At 35.2% G+C, this 9,236-nt stretch overlaps 1 protein-coding gene across 4 annotated transcripts; it reads left to right on the top strand.

The window, feature by feature from the left end:
* The first annotated feature begins 246 nt into the window (after nucleotides 1-246).
* LOC126767067 (uncharacterized) lies at nucleotides 247-8,218 on the top strand. Of its 4 annotated transcripts, XM_050484679.1 has the most exons (6): nucleotides 247-493; nucleotides 4,408-4,493; nucleotides 7,238-7,346; nucleotides 7,423-7,663; nucleotides 7,723-7,963; nucleotides 8,023-8,218. In XM_050484679.1, exons 1-4 carry the CDS (start codon nucleotides 322-324, stop codon nucleotides 7,533-7,535), a joined length of 480 nt encoding a protein of 159 aa, XP_050340636.1. In that variant the 5' UTR covers nucleotides 247-321; the 3' UTR covers nucleotides 7,536-7,663; nucleotides 7,723-7,963; nucleotides 8,023-8,218. The 4 variants fall into 4 exon arrangements, with proteins under 4 accessions (XP_050340636.1, XP_050340638.1, XP_050340637.1 ...); XM_050484681.1 differs by lacking the exon at nucleotides 7,423-7,663; XM_050484680.1 differs by lacking the exon at nucleotides 7,723-7,963.
* Nucleotides 8,219-9,236: the final 1,018 nt, after the last annotated feature.

Here is a 9,236-nt window from a genome sequence, read left to right as displayed (position 1 = left end):
AATTTCTTTAACGTTATATTAAGCTTAGCGTTCATTCAGCGTTAGAACAAATTCTTTCCCTCACTTAAAAAGCTTTAAATTACTTCTTTTTGTTTACCGTTCCATTTCTAGAGAGATGGAGAGAGCAAGAAGGACCAGAAAGAGCGGCATTTGCAAGCGCACTCGTCGCTTCCTTTGCTACGCATCGTCAGTGATATGATACGAGTTTTGTTTTCAAGGGAATATAGGCGGCATTTCACAACAGTTGCATCAGTTGTCAGGCGCAGTGAAATCCACACAAAAATTAATTAAATAAAATAATAAGTGTAAAATACTGTGAAAATGTTGGTAGAAAAGTTCTGTTGCTTTCGCTTGGAATCCACAGCGAAATTCTTCGGCTGGTTGGGTATCATTGGCACTGTCCTTCTGACTATCATTTCGATAGTCGGCATTGTTAATGCAAGTGAATTAGCCGCAGCATTACAGAAACAAGGCTTAAAGATAAGTGAAGGCGGTGAGTGGAAATAAAAAAGTATAGATATGAATGTATAACTATGTATGTATGTGCTAGAACTTACCAATTAGGTGATTTGTTAAAACTAGTAACATGCTGCTTTTATGTACGACGGAATATTGATATATATATGTACATACATACATACATATATGTGCATGGATACTTATGTATTTCTTTTAATGTGAAGAATTCATGGATTAAGTGGCATATGTCAAAATATTAGATGAGGTTATCTTAACGCGTGCCTGAGAGAATATAACATTTATGTATATAAGTATAATATATTCTTTATATAAAAAACGCATATTGTTATACGAACAAGAAAATGATCCTAAACATTTCAACAATTGCGCAAAGAAGTGGTTGTAGAGTCAACCGCGTTGAGGTTAAGCCGCAGTGTGCGCAGTTAGCTTACCTGAACTCCATAAAAAACCTCAGTACCGATATGAAAAAAGTGTTTCGTACGAAAACCAACCAATTTGAGAAATTTGTGTTAGGTAGTGCAAAAAGAAGTATTACTATTTGAACGTTACCAGGCGCTAATAGACCATATAAGTACATATACATACATATGTATGTATGTATGTATGTATATCCAGGAAATGTGACGCTATGTTAAAAGAATCTCAAAGTTTTGTAATGAATTATGATTTATTACATTATTGAAATAATTTTAAGCGAAAAAATCGTCTTTACTTACCCATTTACATACTTACATAGTACATACATACATATGTCTTGCTGTAGAATGTTAGCGGAAGCAATGAAATAAAAAAAATCAAAATGAGCCGTTTATTAAAATTGATTAGTTTCTGAAAGTCTACATTAGTTCCATTTATTTATCACATAAAATGCATCTACAAAAACAAATATTAGCGAAAGAGTGCGTCTTTTCAGACTTGCTAATGTATATTGCCTCTTAAATATAACGACTATTTTGTATTGTTTCTAAAAAGCCGTTAGGCGCAAAAAACTTTTTCAGAAAGTATAAGGACGTACTTATTATACCCTGAACAGGGTATATTAAGTTTGTCACGATGTTTGTAACACCCAGAAAGAAGCGTCGGAGACCCTATAAAGTATATAAATAAATGATCAGTATGTTGAGCTGAGTCGATTTAACCATGTCCGTCTGTCTGTCTGTCCGTCCGTCTGTATATATACGAACTAGTCCCTCAGTTTTTAAGACATCGTTTTGAAATTTTGCAAACGTCATTTTCTCTTCAAGAAGCTGCTCGTCTGCCGATATCGGACTACTATAACATATAGCTACCATACAAACTGAACGATCCGAATCAAGTTCTTGTATGAAAAACTTTCACATTTGACAATATATCTTCACCAAATTTGGTATAGATTATTTTCTAAGGCAACAATGTAATCTCCGAAGAAATTGTTCAGATCGGTTAACTATAGCATATAGCTGCCATATAAACTGAACCCATAGTTACTAAAAGAAATGCACCTGGGAAGGGTATATTAGCTTCGGTGCAGCCGAAGTTAAAATATTTTCTTGTTTTTGATTATTTATTGCTATATAAACATGAATACATATATAATTATACTAGTTCATATGTAAGTATATGTATATGACATATCATCATCTAAAATGCAAAACAACGTACAGTGAAACCTCCCACAAGCGGACACTGACTGTTCCACAATTTTTGACCGCTTAAGTCGGGGCGGGGGTCGGCTTATAGAAGTGGGCGAATAAAAATTTTACTAAAATTTATACACACACTAATTTTTAAATAAATTAGATTTCTTGGTAATTTAATTTATATATTTCATTTTTATTGCGAGATGTTTCATAGTTATAATAAATTGAACATATTTATATATGTTTGGACTTTTAAAAATTCCTTTACCGTAGTTTGTCGCAACTTTCCTTGTTTCTGTTTTATAAAATAGTTTTCAAGATGACTTTCCAAATTTTTGGCATGCTGAAATCCAGTAAAGTCGTCACTAACGAATTTTTTAATGCGACGAAGTTGTTTTAGTGCTTCAGTGTATGATTTAATTTGACCCGCATCCTGAGGGCATACTTCATTTTGGTCTTCAGTCTCTCTGTCAGATAATTCGTCAGTAACCGTTTCGTCAATAACAATGTCAATATTATCATCTTCTGTAGTAACAGTTTCGTCGATTAACAAAAAATCATCGGAATGCTGCCCTTGCCCATTTTCATTTAAAAGCTTTATCAAAGCCGATAACGTCGATATGGGAATATCGCCCTCTGCATCGAAGTCAGAAATTTCGTTCAAACTTTTTTGGAAACCAGCTTTTGAAAAACAGTTTTTAATTGTTTCCATCGTTACGTTGTCCCATGCAGTCCTAATAAAATAAATAGCCTTAAAAATGTCAAATGTTTTTAAAAGTTTGTTCATTGAAATTTCATCTATTCTTGTTAAAATATGTTTGATAATATTGCATCTGTAGGGACATTAGAAATTCTGTATGATTCCCTGATCGAGGGGCTGGCAAATGGATGTTGTATTAGCAGGTAAAAATATCAACTTTATGTTATTAAGTTTAATATCTCGAGGGTGAGTTGTGCCATTGTCCAAAAATAGTAAAACTTTTCTCATCTGAGAGCCCATTTTTTTATCGAACGTTAGTAGCCACTCACACATAATTTCACGAGACACCCAAGCTTTGTGATTTGACTTCCATTCAACTGGCAGACTTTTTATATCGCATTTTTTAAAAGCGCGTGAGCATGCTACTTTTCCGATCACTAACCCGCAATTTTTTTCCTTTATAATAGGGCCCGACACTGGTATATTTTGATTTCTGGCTTTGACAAACCACTCAAAACACAAATTGTCTATTTTTGAACCGTCACTATTTAAGAAGTTTTTCTTTTTATTTATGTTATCACCACTCAACCATATCCTTTTAATGTCTTCCTTTTTTTGGACAATAGTGGCAGCCTGGGATTTTTCTATATCGAATCTGTAAAAGCAAACAAATAAAAGTAAAAAAAAATTGTACTATTATAAAGCACTAACCTTTTTCCGAGTGCACGAACAGATAAATTTTTTTTCTCCAACACATTTAATATTTCCATTTTTTCGTTAATAGAAAGTATTTTCTTTTTGTGTGCCATATTGTCCCGGTCAACACGACTTAAACGTTTTGCAAAGACAAATCAAATGAATCATAATTCTTATTTTTTTCATGTTAATAGCTACAAATTGTTACATACATAAGATCCCGTTACATCTTAACATGTTTATGCTTGTCCTCACAGTTTAACATATGGTGTGTGTACGAGTATGTATGTACTCATATTACTCTTATACAAATACTCGTACATACATACATAGATTTCGGCTGTTCGGTTAGTTACTCTACATTTACTTTAATTATTGGTCTTCGTTGTCCTCAAATAAGAGTTTCGCGTCCCCTCATCAGAGGTTTTTACTGTTTTCTTTACACTTTCGTTCAGTATACGTAATGCAAGTTTCGTGTCCCTTGTCGAGAGGTCCGCGTCCGCTTTCGAGAGGTAATGAAAATAAAAAGTAGTAAAAAAAAGTGTCCGCGTCCGGTCACGCGAAAATTTTTGTCCGGTTAAGAGAGGGGTCCGCTTATTGGAGATGTCCGCAAGCAGAGGTTTCACTGTATCATGTAAAAATTTGAAATTGTGTTTTTTTATTGCTTACGAATCACTAAATCATATTACAGAATTTTCAACTTTCGCTGTAACATACATATAACCAAAATATAACCATTCTATAACCAAAAGTCAATATGAGTGGTTTCTATTATATCGATTTTCCTTTGCCTGTTAGCTTATAAAAACTGATGTTACGTTACTTTTAATTTTAGGTGGTGATATAAATATGTATTTTCTCTAAAATTTTATATTTCATAAGTTTTATGTTAAATAATTTATATAATTTCAGACATTCAACTATTCCTCTATATCTATATAGTCTCAGATCTCATCGGTTTTGCCGCAAACATTTGCCTGATTTTGGGTACAGTCCAGGTTTGTATTTAGATTTATACTACTACATGCATGTACACAGTAATATATAAATTATTTATACTTATACTACTTATGTCAACGCAAGTGAGCTTTTTATATTGTGAACATTGCTTTCAAATGTTTCTTCGAAAGCATGTTTGGAACGAAATGCTGCAACAACCGCATTATCAAGTGAAGTATGAGTTTTCTATACCAAATACATTTAGGTACACATAAATATGAACGTGTAGTTTGTTTTGCTTATGTTTGATTGAAATTTACTGCGATAGCACTAAATAAGCATTTCAAAATAAATATGCAAATGTTAATCGCTTTAAAGATTCTTAGCAATTTCACATCAACGCATTTGCGAATGGATGGAATTTTGTTTGATAAAACCAGGCACATAATGAGTGTTTACAATGAAGTTGATATCTGAAATGCATACGTTGGTCTACGTCACTGTAAAACACGGCGTAAGAAAAGTCTATGACTTCTCTTCTTCTTCTTAATTGGCGTAGACACCGCTTACGCGATTATAGCCGAGTTAACAACAGCGCGCCAGTCGTTTCTTCTTTTCGCTGCGTGGCGCCAATTGGATATTCCAAGCGAAGCCAGGTCCTTCTCCACTTGGTCCTTCCAACGGAGTGGAGGTCTTCCTCTTCTTCTGCTTCCCCCGGCGGGTACTGCGTCGAATACTTTCAGAGCTGGAGTGTTTTCATCCAACCGGACAACATGACCTAGCCAGCGTAGCCGCTGTCTTTTAATTCGCTAAACTATGTCAATGTCGTCATATATCTCGTACAGCTCATCGTTCCATCGGATGCGATATTCGCCGTGGCCAATGTGCAAAGGACCATAAATCTTTCGCAGAATTTTTCTCTCGAAAACTCGTAACGTCGACTCATCGGTTGCTGTCATCGTCCAAGCCTCTGCACCATATAGCAGGACGGGAATTATGAGCGACTTATAGAGTTTAGCTTTTGTTCGTCGAGAGAGGACTTTACTTTTCAATCGCCTACTCAGTCCGAAGTAGCACCTGTTGGCAAGAGCAATCCTGCGTTGGATTTCCAGGCTGACATTATTAGTGGTGTTAATGCTAGTATGACTTACGAAGCTCATAATAACGACGACAACCGTGTTGTTTATTTATTGAAATCACAGTAGTACTATGTAGTAAAATGTATGTATAAAAATGAATTTTAGTGGTCAGTTTATTTTGAGTGATATTTTTATTTGAAGGCGTGTGAAATCCATACCATATGCTATTGGTTACGATCATTATAATCGCTATATTTTGCAATGCGCATGGAATAATTTTTATTGGCCACATTGAAAAAGGATAAAACAATCAGAAGCGACTATTATGTAGCGTTATTGCACCGTTTGTAGAACGAAATCGACGAAATACGGACGCATTTGAAGAAAAGGAAATTACGGTTTCACCAAAATATTGCACTGTGTCACAATTCAATTAAAACGATGGCAATCAACTTTGAATTTCGCTTGGAATTGCCTCCGCATCTATCGCATTCTCCAGATCTAGCCTCCAGTGTCTATTTCCTGTTCTCAGATCTCAAAAGAATGCATGCTGGGAAGAAATTTTTGTCAAATGTCTAGCCCCTGAAGGGAACTGTGTTGAATAAAAAACCGAATTTTTCCAAAAAAAATGTGTTTTACTGTGATAGGCCGGGGACTTTTCAAATGACCTCTTATTGAGATCGAACTTTAACATAAAGAAAAGTTATACCAATGTAGAACAAAAGTTTGTAAGTTGCTGTTCTAGAGACAAAAAACTACTTATGTTTGCAGTGAGAAGTTGTCAAGCTGGCAGTCCTTGGATGGAAACCACCCGGTCCATTCCGGTTATGTAGATACGACTATACACGGAAAAAAACTTGTATCCGTTTGGTTGCGCATAACCAAACGCTGTATAATGAAATCAGTCCGAGTCGAATTTGAAATAAAGGAATGCACCTTGTTTAGTCCGACTTCTAAAGATCTGTTGTGATTTATGCTTTACTAGAGGACCCGTCCACGCTTCACTGTGGCTGATACATAGATAATACTACTACTACCATCTATATGATTTCTATTAGTTGGATTATTACTATTACTTAATGAGATATAGCATTTTCGTGAAGCAACTAGTGTTAGTTTACAAAAAAATGGATCATAAAGCATTTCGTGTATTAATAAAGCATTATTTTTTTTGGGGAAACTACTGTTGAATTTGGGCTCGGGGAAATCCACCCGTTGAAAAGATATTTGCTAAGCTGGAAACAGGCGAAATGAGCAAAGTAGCTGCCACGCAAGTTCATAATCCAACAAAAACAACGAATAACTGATTCTGAGAAGTGTTTAAGTCTTGAAATTTTTCGTCGGTGATAGAAACATAGTTCCATCATTTCCCACTGGAGTCCAATCGATAGTCATTCTAGTGGACTGCACATGATGAACCGGTTCTCACGCGTGGAAAAACGAAAAAGGTGGCTGGAAAGGTTATCACATCAGTCTTTTGGGATGCACGTGGTATAATACATACTCAACGATTGATTACTGCGCCAGTTATAATCTATTTCACTGCGTATTTGGTTGCAGTTCTTTTCTTCTATTCCAAATATTTAGCAATTGTGTTATTTTCGAGAAAACTCTGTTTGAAATTGTACTACAAACATGAATTTTGAACAAATACTTATTATTTGAAATATAATTTTTGTTTTTATGAGTTGTATTAAACTTTAACACACTGGCACTATTTACAGAAACGTCACAATTTGGTTTTGGTTTGGTTGATCGTCAGTGCCTTGGGAATAGTGTTTTCGATTATTTTCATGTTCCTCACTAGTACTTATGGCAGTCTTATAGGCCTCGGTGAGTTGGCACATATAGTGCATATACGCAAGCTTTGAATTCCGTGTAATTATTTTATTAACTTTTTTTCTCACAGCATTCTCTATTTATCTCTGGATTGCGATGTTCTCGCTTTATAAGAGAATCAAATCGGAAAGACAAACGGGCTTTTCACGTCCAGCTGAGTATATGCCCAAACAAATGGCCTAACTTAAGAGGAAATGCTGATTTTTTTAATAAATAAAAATTTGATGTTGATGTTCATATCTTAAATACATACATATGTACTTATATGTGCATGTTCAGCACTGGTTCTTATGGCACTCTTATACTCCTCAGTGAGTTGACGCAAGCTTTGAATTCCGTGTAATTATCTTATTAACTTTTTTTCTCACAGCATTCACTATTTATCTCTGGATTGCGATGTTCTCGCTTTGTAAGGGAATCAAATCGGAAAGACAAACGGGCTTTTCACGTCCAGCTGAGTATGTGCCCAAACAAATGGCCTAACTTAAGAGGAAATGCTGATTTTTTTAATAAATAAAAATTTGATGTTGATGTTCATATCTTAAATACATACATATGTACTTATATGTGCATGTTCAGCACTGGTTCTTATGGCACTCTTATACTCCTCAGTGAGTTGACGCAAGCTTTGAATTCCGTGTAATTATCTTATTAACTTTTTTTCTCACAGCATTCACTATTTATCTCTGGATTGCGATGTTCTCGCTTTGTAAGGGAATCAAATCGGGAAGACAAACAGGCTTTTCACGTCCAGCTGATACTGATATTGATGTTCATATCCTAAATACATACATATATTATATAATGAGTATACAAATTTTGTGTATTTACAAGTCGATAAAAATAAAAACAAATCAATGATTTAATACTAATGTTCCATTTCAATACCGTCATTATATACGAAATTATTTAGACAGTTATATAATTACAATGTTTTTAATGTAATTCTATATAAAATTTCTAACAAATTGGAATTTCTACATACAGATACACACGCGGTTATAGCCGAATTAACAACAGCGCGTTTTTTCTTTTCGCAAGGTGGCACCAATCGGAGATTCCAAGCGAAGCCACGTCGTTCTCCACTTCGTCTCCGCCGAATACTTTCAGAGCTGGAGTGTTTTCGTCCATACGTACAACATGATCTAGCCAGCATAGCCGCTGTCTATTGATTCGCTGAACTAGGTTAATGTCGTCGTATATCTCATACAGCTCATCGTTCCATCGAATGCAATATCCACCGTGGCCAACCCGCAAAGGACCATAAATCTTTCGCAGAACCTTTGTCTCGAAAACTCCTAAGGCATTAACCGAAAACCTATAAAATTCCATAACTAAGCACTTAATTAAGATATAAAACTATACTTTGGTACAGGTGATCGCAGTAGCAAGGGGCACATGTGGGCAAAAAAGTTTTAAAAAATGGACGCGGCCTCTCCCTCTAAGAAGTTTAATGTACATACATATATCCTAAACTATTGAAGCTACAACAACCAAATTTGCTAAGCGCAAATATCAGAAGAACCCACAGAGTGATGAAATCAAATCGTCAAATGGAACATTAGTATTTTTTGTTGTTACAAGGCAAACTAGAGTTTTCCCTCTGTAAGTTACCCGAGCCCAAACTATGAGTGACCCGCCACCAAAATTTCGTCGCTTACATTTCTGCTTTGGAGACTCTTTGGGCTTCGAATATTTTTGGAGAGCATCTAAATTGAATTTTTGGCTGGGATTTAGAATAGCATCCCCGGATTTCGGGGATAAAATGGGTATCACTGGAAAGGTGATGTTCTCCAGATCACGAAAATATATACATATAGCTGCCGCTGACTTATAGTTTTAAAGATATTTGCATTTAAAGTTGAAAAATTGGCAACTTTTACA

The sequence above is a fragment of the Bactrocera neohumeralis genome, unplaced genomic scaffold, assembly GCF_024586455.1.
Source record: "Bactrocera neohumeralis isolate Rockhampton unplaced genomic scaffold, APGP_CSIRO_Bneo_wtdbg2-racon-allhic-juicebox.fasta_v2 ctg3765, whole genome shotgun sequence".
Taxonomy (NCBI): Eukaryota; Metazoa; Arthropoda; class Insecta; order Diptera; family Tephritidae; genus Bactrocera; species Bactrocera neohumeralis.
This window is presented reverse-complemented; position numbering and strand designations above follow the sequence as displayed.